General features: G+C 43.3%; 1 protein-coding gene across 13 annotated transcripts in view; it reads right to left on the bottom strand.

Annotated features, from left to right (window-relative positions):
* LOC138447993 (SLAM family member 8-like) overlaps window positions 1–27,050 on the bottom strand; it is a 656,143-nt gene that overhangs the window by 504,598 nt on the left and 124,495 nt on the right. For all 13 annotated transcript variants that reach the window (XR_011259980.1, XR_011259978.1, XR_011259979.1 and 10 more), the window contains exon 2: window positions 7,569–7,916. Coding sequence is in view for 9 of the 13 variants with exons in the window: in XM_069604529.1 (XP_069460630.1) it covers window positions 7,569–7,916 (348 nt within the window). In the remaining 4 variants the exon portion in view is untranslated. The remainder of the gene's footprint in view (window positions 1–7,568; window positions 7,917–27,050) is intronic.

The following is a 27,050-nucleotide window of genomic DNA, read 5'->3' as shown; positions in this document are numbered from 1 at the left end:
CAGAGCCAGAGGTATGGATACTGACAGTTCCATCGAAATAGATCATCACTGGTCGAATACTTGTTGTTTGATTGTTGCACACAATGTTTAAATCGTGTTTGGCCTTAGAGATGTACCTGTGTGTTCGTCTTGTTATGCTAACAATATTTTGATACATAGTAATGAAAGTACTATGTTTCAGGGAGACGATGGAGCCTCATTCCGTGCTGTCTATGCGGATACAGAAAATATAGTCGTTGCAGCGCAAGAGGAAGGGAGGACATGCAGAAACGAATCAGAGCTACAGCGTGCAGATGTTGAAGGTCGAGTCAAAAAAGTTGCAAACAAAAAAAACCAAAAAAAGGTTAGTTACAAACAGTTTATAACTTTAAAAAAATGTTTGTGCTGGGGACTATTTTTTGTTTTTTTCCAGTCAATTGGACTACACTTTTCTTGTGTTTAAACTGAACATCCGTTTTCCAATCTCTCCTCTAGTTACCCGTGGGTGTCAGAACTATACATACACAGACAGTGAAGCGAATGAGAGATGTTGCTTGCCAGACCATGTACACTATGGAGGATCGAGGCAAGGCGTGTTCAGGCTCGAGATGCTCATGTCCAATGGCCAGAACATGAATTAACTGTGTTTGGAGAATACAGCAAAGTTGCATTGGACCATTGCTACAGTGCGACCGCACCACCAAAAGAAGATGATATTGAATGTATTGAAGATAGCTCTGAAGTAGTTGCAGTTGCAGATCAATTCACACAATCTACACCCGCCAAAAAATTGCCACCCAAAAACATGTCGACATTGTTGTGTTCTCCCATCAATGTTGAAGTAGCAGATGTCGAAATGACAGAGAATGAACCAGCCGCAGCATCCATAGACGCATCGGAACTTGACAGCAGCGATATTACTTTCCAATGTGTTGAAATCTCTGCAACGTCACAGGCCGAAACAACGTTGACGCAGGATGACAGTCTAATGAAAGAGAGCAAATACATTGTATTCGACAGTTGTTTGATGGAAATTATAAGTATGCTGAAATGTGGGCATTCAGTTAGAGGGAAAGTATGTGGGAAGCCATTGATTAATGTAACTCGTCAAATAAAAGGCAGTAACGTCAAAATAAATGCCGCCTGTCGATTAAATCATAGGTTCTCATGGTCTGCACAAACGATGCTGGGGAAAATGCCAGCAGGGAATCTACTGTGTGCAGCTGCATCACTTTTTAGTGGCTCCAGTTTTAGAAAGTTAGAGGCTTTCTTTCAGTTTGTGGGACTCCATTTCATTTCTAAATCGCTGTACTACATATACCAACGTGATTATCTGTTTCCGGCCAATAGTGATGCTTGAAAAATTGAACAATTGTCTCTTGCAAGTACTTTCGAAGGGAAACGTTTCAGGCTAGCCGGCGATGGACAGTGCGACAGCCCTGGATTTTCTGCCGAGTACTGCACCTACCACTTTCAGGACATGGATAGTAAGAAAATTGTGAGTTTGGTGGTCGTGCAGGTAACACAATGTACATCCTCAGTGGCCATGGAGAAACTAGGATTTATAAAATCAGTGGAATATCTACAATCAGGGGGAATGCACATCGACCTCATAGCCACGGACAGACACGTTTCAATTGCCAAGACAAAGAGAGAGCTGTTCCCGCTTATTAATCATCAATTTAACGTATGGCATCTTGCTAAATCAATCAGTAAGAAAATCTCGGCTGCAGGAAAAAAAAAGGTTTTGAAAGTATTTTGCAGTGGTCCCAGTCTATCACTAACCATCTTTGGTGGAGCTCAAAAACTTTTGAAGGGTCAGTGGAAATACTACTTGAAAAATGGCGGTCACTGATGCACCACTGGTCAGAAAACCTACATTTCCACCAATGTGAACATGACCCTTTGTCCCCAGAGGAGGCAAGGAAGAAGAAGTGGTTGATTCCATCTTCACCGACACACAAAGCCATTGAGAAGATTGTTTTCGACAAAACTCTATCAAGAGATTTGAGAGGACTGACAGAATTCTGTCACACAGGAGATTTGGAGGTGTTCCACAATATGTGCCTAAAGTACAGGCCAAAGCGCTTGCATTTTAGCTTTCGGGGCATGAAACATCGCACTCTACTAGCGGTCTTGGCCCATAACAGCAATGTCGGACGTGAACAATCTAGGACTAGGGGTAAAGTAAGGATGCCTCGCTACACTAAGGTGTTTTCAAAACGAAGTAAGCAATGGGTGATCAAACCAGTCTATGATGAAATGCAGTTCGACTTTGTGAAAGGCCTTATTGTTGCTGTGTTAGAGAAGCACAGATATGGAATTTTGGACGTTTCTGTGCTGAGCAGTGATCCATTGCCACCGAACATTGCAACTGTGCCATGTCCACCAGAAGCACAGCTGGTTGTGAAGTACAAATCCCGGTTTAAATAATTGCAATACGATTGTCTTTTTGTAAATAAATGTTATTGTACAGTGTACCTGTAACCCTAACCCCTACCTTCACCATCATGGGTGGCGAACAAGCTGGGTGTAATCTTTGAATTCTCTCTATTCACCTCATATATGTGTATGTACATATTTTTCTCATGTCTCATCTCATGTAAATGTAAATGCTGCACACTGTTGCGCACTGTTAACGGAGGGGAGGCTTGCGTATTGCAAATAATAAAACAAACAAACAAACAATAAATCTCACTTTTAACTCAACTCCTGTGGTACTTTATACTTTCCCTGACCTTCCGCCAAAAATTAAATGTCTCAATAGTTCTGATTCTTTGGGGCTGCAAAGCTCGCAGACAACGGGGACAAAATTGGGGGCCTTAGAACGCGCCAAGCGGGCCGTGGCATTTGGGAAAGAAGCCAGTTCGCATTTGCACATTGTGGCGCACTACATAGAGGGATTCTAAACTTCAAGTTCTCACAGATGCCTTTACTACGGGATGTTGCAACTAAAGAATGCGAAGGACAGCGGCTTTGATTTTCAGCTCACGCCCAGAAGAGGCCCACAAGTCGCACTGGAAGTATAAGGGTCTATTGTTTTTTTACCTTGAGACAGGGACCATGCCGAAAGAACTTCATTTGAAGGGGGTACGCAATAACGTAAGAGACGATAAGGCAGAAAATTCAGAAACTAGACTGAGTTTCATTTCAGTTCAGTATACGAAAAATCGTTGTCAAGAGCACGGTCGGATTTACAGACTGCATTACGCAGAGACACATTGGAAATTTCAAATATAATGTGAGTAAATCTTGACGCTTTTATACCGGAATTAAGAATTAATGAATGGATGCATGAATAAATGAATGAATGAAGCAAGGAAAATGTGTTCGCAGTGGGCACATGGGCATGCAGGTCCACAGGTCTCACCGATCTCGGTCCTTGGCCCAGCCACTTTTCCCTGCACTGCCTACCTGCACTACGGGACTGTCTCTGTATCCTTCAGCCCCTTCTCCCGGCATTTACCTTGCACTTGCCACCAGCTGGCCCTATTATTTATCTTGTATTCTACTAACCATGTACAGCACTTTTACCCCCCACTCCCCTTCCCCTTGCGTGATCTGAAAGACACCTGGCCTAGTAGGATTGTTGTCTGTCTGCCCTTGTGCCCCCCCTGCCTCGCCGCGCCTTTAAACACTTGTGTAGGCGCGTTACAAATGCCATATCATATATCATATCATTCCACACACATGTAGACTAACTGTCGTTTCTCACTGTGTGTTGGCCTCGATTTATTTCGTTACTTTTCGCATTGATTTTAGAGCCGACCATACTCCATTGAACTATCCTTGCAAGCAAATAGTTTCTGATCGGCCGTAATAAATAAAATAATTTTTTTGTTTTCATAACAGGTATTTGATCCCGTTCTGCTACTGTCATCGGTTTGAGACACCGGCAGACGGATTCTTCAATAGACACCTGCAGCTTCGTGTGAACAACTGGAGCACGTTAACCATATTATGGGACGATAGCCAAGGGCCCACATGCCCTTACGCTGTACTAGTGGCAAGAAGCAATATATCAACCTTTACTATGGACTAGTGCCTAGTTGATGGAACAGCCTTGCGGTTCAACGTGCTTCCAAAGTGCTTCTTTTAACGAAAAGCAACACCCTGTGTACCATAAAGGAACAGCGTGTGACTCAATATAAACTTATCCGGATTTGCGGATACAGATAAAAGAAAATAAATGGCTTTCAGAGTTCATATGGCAATTGCTGAATATTCTCTAAACATTTAATGTCAAATAAATGTACTTTACCAAATGTACCGTGTTGCTGTTTGATTTTAAAGTACAGTTTCATATTCCGAATTGTGGCGCGCTGTGTTGTGAGATGGTCTGTGTTGGTTTCCGGGTTCTGTGTGGAGTCGCGTAGAAGACGACTGGGAGCGTTTGCCTACGCAGCACAGTAACGTCACGGAGAGAGGCGGGGAATATGAATGTTTTGATAATGTCAGGCTCAGGGGATTTGATTTAGTGCCGCAGAAGCAGGTCAGCCAGGGCGATGCGGCAAGTGATAGGATTATCACAAAATGGCGGCTCCCTGGTGCCTGTTTGCGCGTGCGTTTAATGGACGAAAACTCGGGTAAGGTCCAAAGGAAAGTTTTCTAAAATCGAGCCACTTAGGCTTAAAAAAACATGGCCGACCCGTAGGGACAATAAAAAATTTTACTGGACCATGCCTTTAAGAGTGCACGAAGCAACTCACTATTCGGACAGCCCTTAGGAGGGCCAGTGACATCTACCTATGTGGAGAGATACCTGCTTAGACCACCATTCCAATCTTATTCAGTTAACATGTTTTTGGACACAGGTGCCTCAACACTGGTCATGGACCCAAATGCCTCGAAGGATGACTAATGCCTATAAACCATTGTGCTGACGTCATTAGTGACACCAAACACATTAGTCATGAAGTAAACTGACAGCCATGCACAAAGTTACACAAACACACATGAAGAACATGCTTACACAGTTCTCTAGATAGAGGACAGATCCATATACATGCTGTCAAAAGGTTTTATTATTTTTCTCATTAGCCAAGTGCAGAAACGCTGAAAGCAAGGCAAACGAAGAAATGTAGAGCAAGCTTGCAGACGCCTATCGCAGCTAACCCTAGGAAACTACAGGATCATACAAAGGAGTCTAGAAGGACCAATAGACGACTAACCTATAGGAAACGTAGCACAATATAGATATGTAAGGAAACCATAGACTAACTGCAGTGAAGTTACGTGAAGCTACAGGCCTCAATGAGAAACGAGGGAGAGCAGAACTAGGATGCACAGAACTGCAGACCAGGGCTGGCAGCCAAGATCAGAGACAAGCAGCACATTCTGAAGCTAAAACGACAATGAGCCATATGCAGAAAAACAGGATTAATTCTCATAAATTGCAGACCCGAGAGCTCCATTTTGCAGTCCTCACCACGTGGTGCAGCCGCACCAGACAATGGTCATTCACCTCCGGTGGGAAGACTGACGGTTCTCAGTAACACAGACATGAAGTGAAACATTGAATCTTTAACAACGTTGCAGTGCTGAGTGCACCCTCACAGGCAGCAGTGATGGTGTTAACAGTTACATTGGCAACACAGTCTCTCATTACTTTGAGAAGGTGCACAGAGTGCTGCGAACAGAGTTGGGTCCCAGGCCTGGGCAGACCAATCCAGCCAATCCAGCCAATCAGGGAATTCAGGGGTGGATGGCAGAGGGCAAGGGCCAATGGTAATCCTGCGCCCCTGCAACAATGTATTAGATAGTTTCTAGGGGAAGGGGCAAGCCAGCCACTTGACATGTGAGGACCAATAAAGCAATATGTAATACCATCCCAATCACCCAACCAGGTGGACTCTTAGGTTTTTCGGGCAAAGGGCTTATGTTGTGACATCAAAAATGAAACGAAATGGCCTGACACAGGCTTGCGAGGTGTGATTCTGTGAATTTTCGCATGTCCTGTATGATCCCTGTCTGTGTAATAAACGACAGGGTTGAGTCCTCCGCTCATGTACTGGTGGTGGGGGGTTGTTGGGCCATCGGAGCTGAACCGGTGAGTTCGTAGTAAACCCCAGTCCCTCTGGCATGCAAACAGTGGATGTGATTTTTATACAAAGTTCCAATGTGTTTGGCTGAAACCTAATTTCAGTGTGCTTAAAGCCTCACTGTTGCTCTAATATACATTGCTTTTGTTGTAATTGGGGCCAGTTTTATTCAGTGCTTACTTCCCACGTTTGGATAATATGCCTCGCTCGTTATAATTATAATCGTTATAATAATCTAAATATATTTCAATATACTATATTTATTTCTACTCAAATTGAATTACAAAATTTTTCGAGTTATTTAGAAAATGGTTCATTATTTTCTGTCTAGATTTTATCTTGACATTTGATTTTAATGGAAATAATTGTGTACTAACCAGAGCAGAATTTTTTTCAAAAACGGTTTATGTTTGCTGTGGTGTTGGATCCTCTGCAGACTGGCTTTTGGCAATGAGCATCTTTTGGGATTAATTCTTGGAGAATGAGTCACAACCTTTGAGAAAAGACACAAAAAAACTCTTGAAAAGGCACACATAGTATATGCCGAGTTCTTCCCCAAACCAGCACTGCCTCCTTTCTTTACACTATTCACCTTGCAAATCAAGCATCGAACATGAGAGGAGAGACGAGCGAACTCACTGAGGAAAAAACATTTCTCCAGGTTTCGATTGTTAATATAATGCTCCAACAGTCGTAATGTGATCTATTTGAGTGCCTGTCTGTCATAGGCATTTGACAACTGGCTGTGGATAAAACGGAGACAACTATTGGCCATTTGATATAGAACAACTTGCTGAACTTGTGTTCGTCCAATATTATTGGCTTTTTGACTGATTAATCTGTTAATGGTGGACAAGTACTCCATCTTCGTTTTTATTTTTTGTTATTAGGCTGCACTCAAGTGTCACCAATATGCTAAAACGAATGCATTGAAGCAACGATAGGAGGGAAATTACATGTGAGAAGGGACACACAGCCTGTGGGCGTTGTCTCACTATTTACCCACCTATTAACTGCCCATAGCCATGCTAATCTGTATGGTCATTTAAGATAGCTATAGAAATCAGTAACAACAAACTTAAGATTCTAATGGTATCTCTATACAGGTAGTTCAGAGTTAACAGCTCAATCGCAGCTCTAAATGCACTAATGATGGATTCAAAATGCATTAACAAAGTGTGCATTCAGACACTTGCTTTATAACTATCCATGGCATTAAAATTCTCTTAGAAAACAGCATTGACAAAGCCAACAGCTTTTATCTTCTTTTGCTATGCTATAATCAGGTATTGCCCTTATGGCGGTGCCTGACACATGCCTGTCTCATGCATACACAAAAGCCGAAGCTGTTGGCTTTGCCAATGATTGTTGGTAAAGGTAGGACTATTGTACACATGCATTAATTTCTATACTTTTTGTGACATACACCGAAAATATATTGTTGACAGTTCAATTGATCATATTTATAAAAGCAATATATGCTTCTGGAATTCAAAAGGTCATAATCAATTACATACAAATAGAATACATTTTGTACCTGTGACTCACCATAAACATGGAGCTGAAATTCTTGTTCCACACTATCCCCATTGCTCAAAGTGATTTCAGCTTTAAATATCCCAGTGTCTTCCATCTTCAGGTTTGTTAGCATTAGTGCAGTCTCGTTGCCCATTACTATTCTTGCAATCATGCCGCTGTACTTGCTGTTGTAAGTAAGATTAAATGGCACAAAGCTTCTTCCGTTTGAGTCACCAAGGAGTGTTTTTCCAGGACCAGCTTTCCATCGCACCTGTTTTAGTTGCCAACCATGCGAAACTAACAGGGAAAGCAGGGCTGATCCTCCCACAATTCCATTCACCTCACGTGGTGCTGCTTGCAAGTGGCCAATAAGAATGCCTTAGGATAAAAACAAATGCAAAAACATTTATTAAATGTTATATTGAGTTTGTAGATACAAATACATAATCATGAAGAGCCACTTTGGTCATATTTTTTACTCTGGGCTCATCATTTCGAGAGGGAGAAGGAGAGAGAGAGAGAGAGAGAGAGGGAGAGAGGGAGAGAGGGAGAGGGAGAGAGAGAGAGAGAGAGAGATATGTGTCCCACCCACCCCAAGAGATACACCTCTCACCAAGCTAAGCCTCCTCATGTCCACACTATTTTAGGCTCTTCCCTTACAACGTTTAATAGTTAAATGACAGCATTCTCAGTGTGATGTGGGTGTTCAGTAACCCAATTATACTTTTGTGATCACTCATTGGCTTCCTCTCAAACCAACTGCATTGATGATTGGCCCTCGTGCAGAGACGCACAGTAGCAAGAACCTGTGTAATAATATTATTGAACCAACAGAAAGATGGGACCCTCATAACTCATAATAATGTCTACTCCTATTCAGTCAGGTTCACATAGAAAGACTAAGATGTTTTGCAATATCTAGAAGGTTGTCAAGGTCATCAGAAAAGTTACATTTATTGCAGGACCAAAACTGTTTTTGAACATATATATATATATATATATATATATAGTTTCATCACAGTCAACCATTATTAAATACATTTATCATATTATTCATTTAATGATGTTTATTCCTAGTTGATTAAACATCAAGATATACATTAATATGCTTAAAAGAGAACCTACAATCAGTGCTTGACATACATTTGTTAATGGAATTACTAGGTCTCTTATAAATGAATAAAAAAACACATGTATAATAACACATGTAAACATCTATTATGGTTTCATATATCAGAAAAGCATGCAATTCATATATTTTCAAACAATTGGGGACAGGGGAGACTAAAATGGCACATATGAAATCCGAGTTCTTCTGCTATTTATTAGAGCCTTTTTAATGCCTCTATGCGTCGAACGATTCCTGCTGCACTCTATTCCTATAGAATAGATGGCTCCATGTCATTGAGATTTGTTTATTTACAGATGTACCTATCCAAATTATTGATCAGTTTCTTAATTCAGTTTGTCTCATTGAAGTCAAGCATGATTATAATGGTCACAATACACTACTTTGTTAAAAGAAAGTCCAGGACTAGAACTGTGATGTCTCGCTGACATGAAGTCACCTGTTCAACTTAATAGCTTTCCTCTCATTTGTAGGCATGCATGTAAAAAAAAAAAAAAAGAATTGATATAGTTGAAACAAAATCAACCTTTCAATAGTTTACAAACAATAAAAACAGTAATCAAACTATTTACAATTCAAGGTCAAACAAGAGCAAAAAGTGTTCCTAAAACAGATAAAAACCAAAAGCTCAATTAATTATATTTTACATAAACTTTGTCTTCTGAGATCTCAGATAGTATAAAATACTTGGTTACATGACTCATAAGATAAAATTTGTCTAAATTAAGAGATATTGGGAAATGTATCATTGCAATTCTAACATACGTCCGCTCAGAGTTAAAGAATCTATACCACAGTGATTCGTATGTAACAATCAAATAATTGTCAAAGAGGCACTGACATTTTTTTTTATTTGCTTCGATAATAACTCAGGACAGCTAGCCAGCAGGTGCCTAAGGGTCTCCCGCTGTTCGTTATCTAGACAGAACCTACATATGTTCTCCTTCTTGGGGATTAATCTGCCGTTTACCAAGATGTCTTTAGTTTTCCACAAATTGAGTCAACATCTTAGAAACAGACTTCTGCATCTGGCTGAAGGAAATTTGGCCAGGTATGATGCTATGGTACGGAAACATTTTGGGTAAAGTTGCTCTTCTTGGAAATGTTGATATGTCAAGCATTGATCTCTGGTACAAATCCAATCATATCACCAAAGTTTGTGTTTCGCTCTAACAAGGTTGATTTGTAAAAGATCAGGAGATATGTCTGCTAGCGTCATATATGCAGTAATCTTCGGTTTCCAGAAAGACATCAATTTGTGGTCAGTAGTTTGAACATAAGTAGATAACGTATTCATCAGAGAACCCGAGATACAAGGAAGCAGACATTTCCTATATAGTGACCGTAAATTCCACATGTATAGACCATTTAAAAACAGTTGACCTAATTTGTGGCATGGCTACCCCCATTCTGGGTACCAGGTCCGGGTTCCTGGAATGGGGAAATAACGGGCCATTCCGACCTTGGAGGGCCCGGTATTTCACCATTCTTGGAACCCATCCCCATTCCCATTGAGCCCCCATAGGGCTCAATGGGAATGGGGAGCATTCTAACAATGGGCCCGTTAGTAACGCTCGCGGGACCCGCTAAGGACGCCTGGTTTTACCAAGAATGGTTTTACCAGGCGTCCTTAGCGGGACCCGCGATCGGAACTCGTAATGAGGAATTAGGGGGTTAACGGGGCCGGCTCCTATACCGGCCCCGTTAATCCCCTACCGCCAGGGTCGGAATGACCTCCATTGTCTCTAATGGTTGTGTTAGTAATAGCAATGCCTCTATGACACCCCGGTAGGCACTATACTGCCTTTGCCTGTCCCATTAGCCTGTGCCTATACTATTGAGCACTGCATGTCACGACTGTCCTAAATCAAAGCATATACCTTCACGGCCTACATGGCATGCGATTAGTACGCTCATAGTTACTTTCATAAGCTTTACCCAACTTAAGCCTATGTTAGCGTTACCACATATCGCTCGTCTAGTTTAATTTTACCACAGTACATTGATTGCCTGCTCCTTTTCGAGTCGTAGAGCTACCACTCAATAAGTGATCACAGTCTTTTGCAAACACTGCATTGCTATGAGTTTGCTTCCTGCTGTGCTATATGTGAGCCACTACCCTTGCTAAACAATTGCATATGACCTAATTGTTACCCTAAAATATATTACACCATCTGTGCTCTTTAGCAGCCAGTGATTGCCAGCACCACAACTGGCCATGATTCTTCTGTTATGTTGCTATGCTACTATATATGCCAACGTGGAATGCACTGTGCTAATGTGACCTTTCTCATAGGCCGACTTGTGTTATGTAATACTTTTATTTAACTCATCTACAATCATCAGGCCTGTGAGCTTCTCATTGCCAAACATGCACTGCCCGCCGCAATGATTAAATCACAAGTGGAATAATTTGTATAATTCCCTCTAACCACCTGCAGGAATGGCCTGTTTAATTCTAGATTAATCGCCTTTCCCTCCCTCTCGTAGAGTATCCCCACCCGACATAGTCAGTTGATATTAAGTGATTGACTACAATACTGTAATAGCCACACCCTTACCGAGCACTCAGTAAAGCTTGGTTTGCTACTTACCATCAGGTTTCCTTTCAGCATTGTGCAAGACTGCCTACCCTGCTCAGGCAACTCCTGCCTCAGTCTTGGAAATGGCCTCGCTAAAATAGCCTGCCACCGGCATCGCCCATCTCTTGTCCCATACCCTTTCTACCTACCAGACCCCCATTTCTGACTTTCCAGGACTTACTCAATACCCTAAGCACTACTAAATACAAAAGGTTACTGCCCACAGAATGTACATCTTTGATAGATCAGGTCTACGCCCCAAATAACTCTTTCAACGCAACCACCTACCCGATTCAGGGTACCATTAGACTACATCGACGAAGAGCACGCACCAACCTGACCCCCACCATCCATAACTCAGCCCGTGCCTTGCCCATACAACCCAAGCCCAAACCTCAGCCCAGCAACAAACATAAGATGCCCTCTGCAGCCTTTGCCAAACATCGCACTAATGCCATTGTTGATCAGACTCAAATCCTCACCACAGAGCTCCCAACAGAGCCATCTTGTAACATTAAAGGTGCCCTTATTAATGCCCGATCACTAGGAGCGAATGCCATTGAAATCCCTGACCTCATTATCGAACAACAACTGGACCTGCTAGTAGTCACAGAGACCTGGCTGCACCAAGCCTCTGGACCCCTACTAGCTTTGGCCATCCCACCAGATGACAAAATCATCAGGTATGACAGATCTATCGCACATGGAGGTGGTGTGGCCATAATAGCCAAATCCAACCTGCAAATTAGATCCTGCCCTATTGAAGAAATAGCAGGTTACGAACTCCTCTTAGCCATACTTGCTACTGACCAGAAAACCACATTCAACTTCTTCGTCATCTACAAATCACCCAATAGCAACACACACCTGGACCTAGATAAACCTTTGATGCTAGCTCCCCACATCAAACCTAACACCAAATGTATCATCCTAGGCGATATCAACCTAGGTTACAATGATAAGCAAGACCCTAAAGCAGAAGCCCCATACACGGCACTCACAGATATGAACTTTATACCGTTAGTTAATGCCCCTACACATACCAATGGTCGAACTTTGGATTGGATACTTACGCTCAACTCTAAAATATCTATTGAGTCAATCGTCCTCCTTGATTGGACAGACCACTATATCATCAATTTCTCCCTGACTCAAAAGGAGATAAGCTCTCCTATGACTAATGCAACAGACACTTACGGAACAAGAATTACCTGTAAGCTTACAATTGAGAACCTAGCCTCTATGATAACTGATGCACTGTCCCCTAACATGGTCACTAGCAATAACCCCGCTCTCTTAGCAGAAACCTATCACAAGTACCTTACCGCCACTATTGACTCGGTAGCACCTTTAACAACCAAAATACGCTGTGCTGACAAACAAAAGAGTGTCTGGTTTAATGAGGAATTAGTCTCACTGAGACAAACTAAAAGATCACTAGAACATATCAACAAAAAATCCCCCACAATAAACTCGGCTAACGCCTTCAGAGCTGCTAATAAAATCTACAAAGAGGCTATTATTACCCACAAAGCCAAGGTATATAATATGTGCATTAGCAATGCAACCTCCAACTCCAAAGAGCTCTTTAGCATTCTTAAAGAAATGGAAAATCCAATCCCAGCTACTGCGCCTGCTAATTCTAGCAAGGAATGGTGCATGACCATCCAAAATGCACTAGCCTCCAAAATTGAGCTACTCCAAAAGAAAATCCTCATGGAAAAAAATCCTAGCTGAAAAATATGTATTGAATACCAATCTCAATAAAACTAAGGAAAATATGAACTTAAGTTTCAAATTTACCCCAGTGACACAAGACATAGAGGCAGACACTATTTCTAAACTAAAAACTTCAAACTGCAAAGGGGACAACTTTCCTGCCCAGCTAGTTAAACTCTGCACCCATCTCCTCACCCCTATCATTAACGACTGTTTGAATGCCGCATTCAATACAAATACAGTCCCGGCAAGTATAAAAGAAGCGTGGGTGACCCCACTACTAAAAGAAACATCTCTTGACACAACATTACCCACCAACTACGTCCAATAACCACGGTAACGTTCCTGCTCAAGATTATCAACAAAACAACTTACAATCAAATTTAAACCCATCTTGAACAAAACCAACTCCTTGGAGATAGACAATCCGGATTCAGGCCCAACCACAGTACAGAAATGGCTCTCCTGGATCTGAAAATCCAGATAGACACCATTATGGACTCAGGCAAACTCTGCATACTATTACTGTTAGATCTCTCTGCAGCCTTTGACCTGGTGGACCATGACAAACTGTGCGCCATGTTAGCCAATGACTTCTGCTTTTCTAACGATGCCACCCTCTGGGTGAAATCATTCCTAGCTGAATGTACATCTAGAGTAATCATTGGCAAAAAGTTGGCCGATCCCATACCAGTCCCCATCGGGGTACCCCAAGGGTGCTGTCTCTCGCTCTATACAATGCGTACACAAAGTTCTTCTGAGCTCTGAATGCTATGGGTGTCATCTACACTAACTTCGCAGAGGACACCCAGATCCACATCCTGATCTCAGGGGACTATGTCCAGGACACAATGACTATTAACAAGATATACGCAATAATCCAAAATTGGATGGCTCTGAATAGCCTCTGCCTTAACAATGAGAAAACTGAAATTCGTATTGTGGGCTCCCAAACAAAATCAGCGCACTCCACTCAGACTATTTAGCTATCAACATCGATGGCTCCCTGAAATCTGTATCGAAACAGGTCAAAACCTTAGGAGTTTACTTGGATACCGTTTATGGTCTTTGCAATGAAAACATTGCATCGAAAACGAAAACCATCGAATGAAATGCATTGAATTTAAATGCATCGAATTGCTATTTTTTACATGGAAAAGGACATATCCATCAAAACTTGTCCATCGAATATAGGAATGGACAAATTTTGATGTCTATGTACTTTTAAATGTAAAAGATAGCATTTCCATGCATTTATTTCACATGTTAAAACCTTACATGGAGCTGTCCAGTGCTGAAAACTTCAAAGTATTTCGGCACTGGCAAGCTTAATGTAACGTTTCAGTGTTAATTATTTAATGGGGGTTCCCAAAACCCCCACCCACCCCAATCCCCAAGGGCACCCCCCTAACCCTAACAAAAACCCTAACCCTAACCAAAACCCTTACCCAAACCCAGACCCCAACCTATCCCTAATTCTAACCCTTGCCCTAACCTTAACCCTATTTCTAACCCTTGCCCTAACCTTAACCCCAAGCCTAAAATCCATCAAATTTCATTCAATGAAAATGCTTTTCGATGGAGAGCATTTTCAATGAATAAAATTCGATGGAAATGCATTATATGAATCCATTTTCGATGGAAAGTCTAGATACCCTTGGATGCTAATCTTACAATGACCAGACATCTTAGCACTTTATCAGCGTCCACATCCTACACCTCCAAATTGATTGCATTAAGTTGCCAGTTCCTCACGCCTACAAACTGCATCACATTAGCTAGAGTGTTCATTCTATCCATTTTGGACTACTATAACGCACTGCTAGTAGGGTCTTCCAATGCCAACTTAGGGAAACTACAATTAATGCAAAACAAAGCGCTACGAGCAGCCCTAGGAATCAGGAAGTCTGACCATATCGCTAACATTAGGAGGGAAACACATTGGCTACCTATTAAGGCAAGAATCATCTTTAAAGCACAGTGTATCACCCAGAAATGCCTTACCAGTAAAGCTCCCATCTACTTAAATAACTCAATAAGTAAAAAAGAATCCAACAGAATGCTCAGATCCAATAAAAAGTTGCTCCTTGCTGTCATCAGTTTCAAAAGCACCAAAGCAGGAGGCAACAGCTTCTTAGTCATGGCCCCAAAACTATGAAATGAGGTTCCACTAAACATTAAAAGTGATGACTCCTTCCAATGTTTCAAAAAACTACTAAAAACCTGGCTCTTTAACCAATACTAGGTTTCCCACACAACTTCCACCTTCCGCAGGTCTTGATAGATGACTCCTTAGAATAGACCTATATTAGAATCTGTAAATATTGAAAATAGCTATGCATTGTATACACCCATGTACATTTTTGAACCAGTGTTGTCCATGTAAATGTATTATTGTTTGATTTTAGCATAAGAGGTCTGTAACAACGCTGTGATACCCGAGGGTTTGAGCGTTTAACAAATGTAATAATAAAATAATAATAATAAATATGGTGGAACTGTCCGGCTATATCACAATTCTGGGGGGAGATAAATGAGCAAGTGGGGAACATGGTGCAAGGAGCCGAAGGATTGGACGATAGGATATGGCTGGCGGGCATGTGGGACCCGAAACCAAGAGAATAAACAAAAATCCACAGAGAGGAATAATGACACTAATCATAACGGCATGACTGACAATAGGTCCACATTAGAAGCAAAGGAACTCACCCACTAAATGTTATTGGCTCCAAAAAGCATGGAAATTCGTATCTATGGAATGGATGACATGCAAAATCCAAGGAATCCTGGAAGTTTTTCGAACCGAATGGGGCAGTATCCTCACTTACCTGCAAAACGGTTATATGCTCCAGTTGTGCCTGCATAATATCAGAATCCTGGACATCTTGTGAACATGCAAAGAGTAAGCACACATAGACCCAAGACCGCCATCCGCGCGGGGAGTATAAGGGGCGAGGGAGAGATAGGGGCGTGGGGGGGAGTTGATATCTTCTGTTTTTAACATATGTAAAACCAATAAAAATGTTTAAAAAAATATATACAACAGAGGCCTCACCACGAAGCATGAAGCAGTAAAGCAGCCAAACAGCTTAACAGTACCTCTTAGCACTTCGCAAATGCGCGCACTCAAAGGAGCGCATGCCCGAACTGAAATAGGTGTTTGTGGGAAAGTGGGTGGAGCCAGCAGCGTTTTAGCTCTAAACACAAAAGAAACAAAGTAAAAATAGCAGTACGCTTTTAAATAGAGCAAGTAGCTCTCAAGCAATAGATACAATCATAAAAGTCCAGTGCTTGTGATGTTTGAACCGCACCAGTTGAATCCTTCAAAGTAGTCCAGGCAAGGTGGGGTGCAGCCACAGCTTAAGAGCACTTCCTAGCACTTCGAAAATGCGGCAATGTTTTTTTTTTAAGTCCTCGCCCCTTTCCTTGAAAATCTTGCTTTTGGGTACTGCGGTCCCCTTCTTTGTTTCCTTTTAAACAGCGTTTGCTGCTGGGCATCCATTAGTGCTAGGTCTTGAGTTGTCGTTTGTGTCCTCTCCTCCTCCCGCTGCTCTCCCTGCAGTCAGAGTTAGGTATAGTCAGTGCCGAAAGCCCAGTTCTTCCCGTCACCTAATGTATAAACAGACCATCCAGCTTATTGGGATTTTGCACTTGCAATTAAAGATGCACATTTTTTTTTTAAACCTTCCGTAAATATTGCAAAATGCTACTAAAACGTATTAACATGGCATGTTGGAATGTTAATAAAATTCTTCTGTAGCAAGCTTTTATCTGTGAGGGGTCTTGGGAGGGGTGGGGGTAGGTGGGTGTTGGGCAGGTATGTCATTTGGGGGTCACCATGGGGTCTCAACTGCAACCCCTGAGTTTCCCTTGCTACCCCTGTGGTCTCCCTTGCTAACCCTAAAAAAAAAAAAAAGTGCATTTCTTTTTTCTTCTTTTTTTTTTAATGGAAGCTCCTGGGCTGTGGCCATAGCCACGTGGCTCGTTGTTTCTGGAGTGGCTGGATTTCTTGTACAGGCCTCTTAAAAAAACAGGGGGTCCCATAAGTGTAACACTTTGAGCAGTGACCCTAGAATAACAAAGAATAGTAATAACAAATAGTCTTTCTGGAATTCTATACAATAATTGCTAGACTCATTAAAGGTTTATTTTGGGCACACTTCAGGGGGTGAATCACTGATTTAGTCTGTTCTTAAACACCTCAAATTCACAATGCAACCAAAAACGATATGTATTTTGCTTTTCTCAAGTTGCAGTTATAGCATGTTTTTTCTGCCGTTGTCTCTGTTACGATCATCACAAGACATTCCATCTCTCTGTCCTCGGTCACTTGACAAAATCCATGTGCCTAAAAGCTTGTGTACAGTGTAGAAATGTTTGATCATAGCACATCAAGTGGCCCTCGATTTCATTGTGCCACAATGAATGCTTTGTTGTAGTGTGTCTATCTTTCCTATCTCCATGGCATGCTGTTCAGGATGTTTGCATGTATGAGGTAACGAGTGTCCAGAGTACGGGGTGCCGTGTGAGTGCGCTGCTTTCCCTCCGCTACTCTAAATTCTTAAATACAGTTATGAACCCTCCCAATGGTATGTATTTTGCCAACCTCTGAAGCCTGAAAAGGAGATCCACGCAGGCTTGACATGTGGCCAACTTTGCACCAGACCTGCAGATGAACTTTCCTGCTGTTAAATCTCAGTTACCAGTTTATTGGTATCCACTGCAGAGTGTAATTTGCTTTCTGACTTTGAGAACATTCAGATATGTAATTCCTCATTTTACAATAGCCGGTAGGATTGCTGTAGCTGGTAAGATAGCTCAGTGGGTTGAGCTCTCGCTGCTGCGATGTGTGTGTGTCATCTGCAGGTTGCAGGTTTGAATCCCCATAAGGCCAACTCAGCCTTTTATCCTTCGGAGGTCTACAAATGAGTACCAACACAGGTTGGGTGATATTGTATGTATATGTGTTCTATATAAGCGATTAAGCATAAGTGCTATATAATAACACGTCATTATCGTTTGGCCTTGGACGTCTGCTTGCATTCACAGTAATTTGGTAATATGGCCCTATACACATTGATATTAACGATACATATGGTGATCCATTCTTGTATGAAATGTATACTTACAGTGATATCGTAACCATATCTATCACGGTGTACTTAGGAACAATGCTATGTGATGCCATTTCCTGTTTTGTCAAGGGGTGAAACATTGCGTTCCATAGCTTCCTGCGATGTCACTTCGGGGTGAGGTGAAATGACATTACTTCCTATTATGTCATGAGAGGTCATGGGTCGTGTGATGTCACTTCTGCTAACCCTGGCATTTTGGTGAAATGACGTCCCTGTTGTTGGGGTGGATTCTCTCTCACTTATTTCCTTTAACCTTCTCTTCTCTTGGTTATCTGCTATGTGTTCTTTGATGGTCGTATATGGTTGGTTTTATAAATAACAATCACGATCTCCGTTTGCAAAAAAGGTGCAAAATGTAGTAGGTTACCCATTCGTTTAACTTTTTGGAAGAATAATTAAAGCCAATATTTGATATCAGTTTCCTACCGCACCTGTGGCCTCAATATGCGCACATCATTGACAGCAACTCCCTGTTTTCACTCAGAAGAGCAGGAGAGCATCAGCAATGTAACTCCGTAAGTCGAGTGGCTGCATGCCCCTATTTTAGTTAAGCATACATTTTGGAAAGGTTACAGCTTTGTGCCGCAATATTTCCTTCCACTTGCCACAAAAGTCTGAAATCAATGCCATAGTAACCTGGAGGTGGTCTGCTGCAGTTTATTGTCTAATTTCCTCGCTCTCTCTCCTGGATGCTTTCTTTGAGGAGCCTTGCTTTGAGGTTCATCTGCCTTTGGACTTTCCCATCATGCTGGTGCTTCTTTTATTCTTGAGCAATAACCTTTAAAGGGTGCCAAATGAGTCGGGTCTGTGGTTCAGTGGACTAATGCATCCACTACAAGGGTATAGGTTTGACCTCATTGTCACAGGATTGAATCCCGGCAGTCCACTCAGTATTCATTCTTCCGAAGTCGATTAAATGAGTACCGTTAATTTGGGTAACAATAAAAACATCTGTTGTCTGTGAATAGCGCCAAGATTCAACTCTGTGGGTGAACGTGTGCTCCCACATACACCTGATAACTTGTCCTCCTTAAGTTCTCTAATTCTGCATATTTTGTGAGTATAATTATAGCGCAGGCTAGGAAGCTACTCCGTCTTCTGGTGCTATAAGATTCAGCTGTGGGGTAGACCAACTACCCGCACCCCCTCACTCTGCTGCAATTGTAGCGCTCTGACCCGGAAGTTGTTATATGCTTAATGGCCAAGATTCCTAATTGATTTGGTGAATGCAATTATAAGGTTGAAAAAGGACGAGTTGTCTGTGCGAGTTAATTTAAGGGAATCTGAGCATGTATATGGGAGCCAAAAGGAAGGCTTCACAGTTGGTACTAATCAGGCTAAACGTGATTATAATGACGATTAAAAAATAATTAAAACAATTAAATTGATCGTTTATATTGCACCTTAGGCCCGAGACCAGCCTATAAGCATGGGACCAGGCAGGGATGTCATTTGGGGGTCCTCAGTGGTCGCAACTGCGACCCCTGAGGTTTCCCTTGCTACCTTGTGGTCTCCCTTTCTACGCCCCCAAAATAATTAAAGATTTCTTTTCATTTTTTTTTATTTTACATTGAAGCTCCTGGGCTGTGGCCAGTGCCATGCGGCACTTTGTTTCTGGAAAGGCTGGAATTCATGTTGAGGCTTCTTAAAAAAAACAGGGGGTTCCACAAGTGTAACACTTTGAGTAGTGACTCTAAATAAGAAAGAATAGGAATAACAAATATATTGTCTTTCTGAATTTCAATACAATCATTGCTAGACTCGATAAAGGGGTGAAAGGTCATGTTCTATTGCTTCCCATGATGTCACTTTGGTGTGGGGTCAAATGACATCACGTCCTTTGATGTCATCAGAGGTCAAGGGTCATGTGATGTCACTTCCGCTACTCCTGGCATTTTGGTGACATGGCGTCCCTGGGAGCAGGATTCAAACCTGTGCGTTGTCTTGCTTCCAAGACAAACGCACTGCCCATCAGCTATCCTCCAGATCATTAGTGCCCAGGAGAAGAAACTAACCAATAAGGCATACAGGAACCCGGGCGGAATTTCCATTTACCGCCACCTCCTCCAACCTGCACCATTCCATGCCTGCTCCCCACGAGTCCCCATACTTCAACTTTCCTGCTTCCCCGTCACTGCACTCAGAACTTTTTCTGGCACCACCTGCGACACCACCTACCAGGTCATTTAAATGGAAACCAGTTCTGTTCGGCGTCCAGTTCCAATTTCTATGACATCCTCCTTCTCTGCAATCCGCAAGTATGCCATGGGTCATGTATCATTTTAAAAAAAGAAGAAGAAAAACAATAAAAAGCTTGGGGCTTAGCACTAGGGTGCTAATTGCAATGCTCCCTGTGGCGGTGGGCTTTAGTGGCCGGTGAGGGACCCTGCATTAAGGTGCTAATTTCACTAAGGTCTGTAATTTGGGCATCAGGCTCTTACTGGCTTCCTGATACTGACATATTTTGCTGGTGTACTACTGCTACTCTGGTAGATAGCATGGTGAGACGTTAGGAAAAAGATTCTTAGGCCAGTGTCTCTTACTAAGAGATTGAACCCAACTTCCCGAGACTCCGGGATACACTTTGAAAGAGGAGTTCTGCTGATCATATTTAGGAATGTATTTTACATAAGGAGGTTTTCTTGATGCCACACATCTTTCAGACGTAGCATCAGATAGCTAAGTAGTAAGGAGCGGTGAGGAACTTGGATAGGGGAAAAAAAGAGATGAGAAAAGTCATAAGTCTTATTAACAATTCACAACCGATGAGGTCCATCCAGTTGCATAGACTTAATTGTTGACTAACCAAAAATTCTTGTTTAAAGAGAGGGGATTTTAATTCCATCCTGAATGTGCAGTGGAGCTTACTGACAACAGGTTTAAATACCCTGAGATATTAGCAAATAATATGGGATTGGCCCAATGTCATTGGGCGAATAATGACAGCCTGATCTACAGTTCAATCCATTTTAAACTATTCTGTGTTTTTTGTTTGAGACACATTAACATAATAGGCAATTATCAAAGATAAAATGTAGCCCTTGAGAAACTATACGTCGTTTTACCTTGTCTTAGCTGCAATGCCAGGTATGGCCAAGTACTGTGGAAGAGTCATTTGGAAATATAGGAATCAACTTAGGTGTCACTATATTTAAAAACCATTTTTCCATCTGGCAAAATGGAGTCTCTCCTCTGAAGAGGGGAAATCACTCTTGTAGACATGTTTTAGACGCAGCACAGGCAGCAAGGCACACAATTGGTGAAAAAAAATAGTCCTATTTGGAGCCTCTAAAAGGTATTGTGGAAATGGCAGTCTCCAAATATGAACCCCTGACAAACTTTACCTGTCACCTGTCACTATGTCACTTGTTTATTGTGGGTTTCTTATTTTCTATTTTGAATGTATTGCATGACTTTTCATTTGACCATTTAATAAAGATTGCTGTGTACTTTCATGTAACTGGAAAGATTTATTTTGACCCTTGTCTTTTACTGTGGACAAATACAATGCTGTTGTAGATGATCTGCTAGCATCACAACATTTCCATGCCTGCGTTTCTTTCAAATGCTTTGTTCAGAATGCATACTTTTCATTGTGTCCTTTTCTTTTGTATAGATGTCCCTACAATATAGCCAAATAGTTTAAATGCCTGGATTAATAGGCTAGCTCTGTAGAACCACAATACAGAATATTCGTAGGTTTCAGTGCAGAAGCCCCATTTACCCAACTATACATCTCAGTTATATTTCTACTCCAGAATTGAACATGATGCAACCAAAGTAAAAACTTCTCAACACTGTATACAAAAAGTATGTAATTCTATGACAAGACTGTAGGCGAGGATTATGCTTTAACTTCTATTTATTACTAATTCTCAGCAGTTTCAACAAAACATATACAAAACTCTGAAAAGTGCCCATACAATATTTTCTTTTCATAACTACAAATCCCTGAGTCTCAGTAGTCCATTCCAGCACAGCCCAGCTATGACACACATCCTGTCCCTGGGCGCCTCCTCTTCTTTTACTGCTCTTCAGCAGATAAGTACCACTTTATCACCTCTCTGTATACTGCATTAGATAGCGCTATATGTGCACTTAAGAGAGGGAATATGTGTGGATAAGGTTATGTAGGGAACATAACGGCAGAAATATTTAAGTTATTGCAAGATACGTAGAAGGATAGCCGCGTGCATGCGTCTCACTGGGTTCACACTTTAAGTGATTGAGGCAGAGCGGCCGCGTTTATATATTAATGTAGATAAGGCTAAGCAGCAGCAACGGTAAGTATTGATGCGGTTCACGAGTGAGTGTAGCCTTTTTCGGACCCCGCGAGGTGAGTGGCCCCGTGCCGTATTCCCGGATCGTCAGGGGTTTACCTCGGCCTCGCGGAGCAACAGCGCATCGCCTCTGGCCCCCACCTTTGCAGAGGTGGAGCGCAGGCTCTCACAGCGCTCCTGTCCCCACCATAGTGGAGGCGGAGCCGGAACGCTCATATTGCAGCGCACGAGTCGCATTTACTCTGCAACAGCGGGAGAGACCAGTAGAGAGAACGAAAGCCGGGCCCGGCGGTGATCTACTAATTATCTAAATAAACTGAAATCAAGGGAATAGAGCTCCGTCGCACGCTGCATGATCAGCAGACAAACAGGAGCAGCTGTGAAGCACCATAATTCACGGAAGGGAGAAGAACACTCCCACAGAAGCAGGCATACTTAACTGGCCTGAGATGACTAGGCCTCTTCAGAGAGGCGAGTGACACACGCATAGCCTGCCACAGGCGAAAAAGAGTATAATCAGTCTGGTGCAAACACAACAAAATAAAATAAAAATAAAAACGACTCATTATTAAAAGAAGGAAGGTGATTATAATTAAAAGAACGTATACAAGATCAGACCAGGAGCCGTGGGCGTGCCAAGATACCTGCCCTAGGTAACAGGCACACAGCATACTTCCAAAAATGTCAGAATTTGAATGGAGCGAGGAGGAACAGCCTCTGGATCTCGCTGCCAGCTTTAAGGAAGTGCTAGCAAGCTCGCTGGTCGATGCAGTGGCTCAGGGGGTGAGACCCCTGCTGGAGAGGTTGGAGACTCTAGAAGCAATGCGTAGCAAGCCCAAAGACAGCACCAAGGAGACTGAGCGCACCCCCATGGGACCCTCTGAATCTGGGTCAAAGGGGAGTAACCAGGCCCAAAAGCGTAAATCCTCTTACGACCCCCAGGGCCCATCAGATGGGGTGAAAGAGAAGACTCTGGAGGTAGCCGATGCATTCGCTAAGCTCAAAGAAGCTTATCTAACACATCAGACAGTGCCAGACCTCACAACCCCCGTTTCAGGGGAGGATAATTTTGGAGAAGATGACCCAGGCTCGGAAGAGGACCCAGCAGAGAGACCTTTCCTTGCACGCTGGAGAGGAGGTAACCGAGGAGGAATGGGTGAAACCCAGCGGGGGGAAGAGAGCCAGCAAAGAGAAACATCTCGAGGAAGACCAAGAGGACATGTTCGACCCGAACAGTATCCAGAAACCAAGATCCTCAGACTGCCAGTCATCTTCCAGGGTTGCACAGTATATGACAAGGAGATTGAGAAAGGCCTTCGACAAGGAGGTTAGGCAATGCCTACACGCAGAATGCCCATGCCCAGACCTACCGGGGAAAGTAGTAGAAGCCCCTGAGCTGGATCCTAAGATGCTGACATTTGTGTCCAGAACCAGTAAAGATCCTCCCACCGGCATTGACAGATCATGGAGGAGCTGTCAGGGGAAGGTATTGGATTTATCAGGCCCTCTCGCGAAGATAATGGATATGGCAGAGAGGGCTAAAGATACAGGAGAGGAAGTGGACCCAGACGCGTTAGCAGGCTGGGCGCAAAGATCGGTCTGCCTTCCGGGCAATGCTAACTGCGCCATCGCCTCAGAGAGAAGGAGAGGATTGCTTCTCAAGATCCATCCGAAGCTGCGCGTCCTTGTATCATATGCAGCCAGAGAAGGAGCACAGTGCCTCCTATTCGGAGACACCTTTGGGAAACAAATGGGCCTGTTTGTCGGTACCTACACTTCCCTGGAAAAAGCACAAACCTCCATACGTTGGATATTTCCGAACAGAGTTTTTGCCGGGACCGTCCGCTTCACGGGTCGTGCAGCCGGTCGGAATCAGGGAGGAAGAAGACCAGCCCCCCCCAGTCCCAGTGCCCAATACTGGGAGAACAAACAGCAGGATACTTTCATCCCGACCAGGGGATGTTTCCCTGGAGGATGCAGAGAAAGAGGATCCGGTCATGGTCAAGGCTTTACACCAGGTGAGAGCAATAGATTATCCTCTGGTAGGGGGGAGAACTGGAATGTTTTGGGGGAATTGGCACGTACTTTCCAGCGATGCTTGGATATTGCAAACCGTCAGAGGTCTGCAGCTGGAGTTCATAGAACCGCCAGTACACATAGGCTGGCTGCACCAAAAGCGCTTAGCACGAGCGGAGCAAGAATGCCTAGAACGCAAACTGTTCCAGCTAGCGGACAAAGACATCATAGAGAAGTGCACAACACCCCCCAGTTTTGTAAGCAACATGTTTCTAGTGAGCAGAAAGGAGAAGTTCGACCAGTTATAAATCTGAAAGGTTTCAAAATGGACGGTATCCATCAGCTCAGAGACTCCCTGAGAGAGGGAAACTGGCTGACGAAGCTGGACTTGAAGGATGCCTACCTAACAGTACTAGTCCAGGAGGATTACAGGACATTCCTAGTTTTTCGCTGGAACGGCCAGCTCTGGCAATTCAAAACCATGCCCTTCAGTCTTGCGCCGGCGCACTGGGCTTTCACCAAATTGATGAAGCCAGTAGCCGCAGCAATTCAAGAGAAAGGCGTCAGGCTGATTATTTACCTGAACGCCCTATTACTCCTAGCGGAGGATCGAGACACTCTAATTTACCAGACAAGATGGGTACAGGACCACTATTGTCTTCAGGCTTTCTAGTGAACATGGAGAAGTCAGACACCACGCCAGCACAGAATCTAGATTTCCTGGGATTCATACTAGACACCAGGAAGGCTACATTGAACTACCAGCCCGAAAAATACAAGATATCAAAAGGGACATTAGAACCTGCCTAAGAAAGCAGGTGATCTCTCTCAGAGTTCTAGCAAGGATTGTGAGGTTGCTAGCAGCCTCCATCCAGGCCATATTTCCAGGACCTTTGCTCTATCATGCACTACAGAGTCTAAGAATATAACACTTGCAACAATGTTTGAAATATCATCAGCTAGTGCCATTAGATCAGAAGTCCATCACGGAGCTGGAATGGTGGTTTCAGAATATGGACGCTTGGAATGGGCGTGCCATCTTTGGAAACCGACCAGACCTGATGATAGAATCAGACGCCAGACGCATGGGCTTGGGAGCGCGATGCGGAGACCTGGAGACAGGGCGGAAGTGGAGCGAAGAGGAGCTTCGCTTTCACATAAACTGCCTGGAACTCCTGGCAGGATCATTTGCGATCAAAGCATTTACAAGAGAGAAAGTGAGATCGTGCGTCCTGTTGAAGATGGACAATATATCAGCAGTCTGCTACATAAATCACCTAGGAGGAACGAAATCCAGGATGCTAGCGGAGCTAGCAAAGGATTTTTGGCATTTCTACCTTCAGTCAGGAACGTCGGTGACAGCAGAATACCTGGAACACTGAATGTAGTGGCTGACTGGAACTCAAGGTATCTGACGGACTCCAGCTACTGGAGACTGGATCCAGCAGTTTTTCAGATTCTGAATATGAGGTGGGGTCCGATACACATGGACCTCTTTGCGTCCCGTCTCAATGCCCAGACAGACAATTACTTCAGCTGGAGGCTAGACCCGGAAGCTCAAGAGACAGATGCATTCATACAGGAATGGTCGGTAGGGCCGCACTACACATTTCCCCCCTTCGTGATGCTGAGCAGAGTTCTAGAAAAGTGTTGGAGGGAGAAAGCAGAGTTAATTTTAGTAGCACCACTATGGAAGTCACAAGTGTGGTTCCCGACATTGATGGAACTAGTAGCGGATGTGCCGATGGTGCTCCCCGAAGGAGAGTGACTGCTCACGGACCCAGCTAGGTCGTGTCATCCTCTGAGAGTGAGAGGGACTCTCCCGCTCGTTGCGTGCAGGATATCAGGAGACGCTGGGCGCTGACAGCCATTTCGGTACAGGCAGCACAGCTTATTGCAGAATCCTGCGCCCCATCCACTAGGAGAAGTTACGACGCAGCTTGGGCCAAGTGGACAAATTGGTTTAAGGGGCGAAATCTTCATCCCGTTTCAGCCCCTGTAGTGGCTAGATTGAATTTCTTGGCACAATTGTTGCAAGATGGGAGAGCATTTCGTACCATAGGTGTGTACAGATCTGCAATCTCTGCAGGGCACCTGCCGATTGAGGGAGCTCCAGTGGGAGAACATCGAGCAGTAGTAAGGCTCATCAGAGGAGCCAGGTATAAGGTGCCCCGAGAGCAAAGGCATAAGACAGTATGGGATGTGTCGGTAGTACTGAGTTTATTAGAGAGTTAGCCAACAAATAGATATCGGTCACTAAAGCAGTTGTCAGGCAAGCTGGCGATGCTGTTATGCCTAATATCATGCAAGCGTATTTCAGATGTCAAAGCACTGGAGATTAATAGGAGATCTTTCGGTCCAGAAGGAGTGACCTTTTCAATAGTTAAGAGGACTAAGATGGGGACTACTACGGTACATTACCCTTATTTCCCAAGCAATCCTAAATGGTGTGTAGCGGGATGCATTAAAGAATATGAGAATAGGACAGCAGATTGCAGAGCAGCTGGTACCACCCAATTGCTGATGGTACGTAGAAAGCCTTTCCACGCAGTTACTACAGCCACCATTGCGAGGTGGGTCAAAGAAGTAATTCAAGCAGCAGGTATTGATTTGGAAAGGTACAGAGCACATTCGGTAAGAGGGGCAATGGC

The sequence above is a fragment of the Ambystoma mexicanum genome, chromosome 1p (genome assembly GCF_040938575.1).
Source record: "Ambystoma mexicanum isolate Mex_15411 chromosome 1p, UKY_AmexF1_1, whole genome shotgun sequence".
Classification (NCBI taxonomy): Eukaryota; Metazoa; Chordata; class Amphibia; order Caudata; family Ambystomatidae; genus Ambystoma; species Ambystoma mexicanum.
This window is presented reverse-complemented; position numbering and strand designations above follow the sequence as displayed.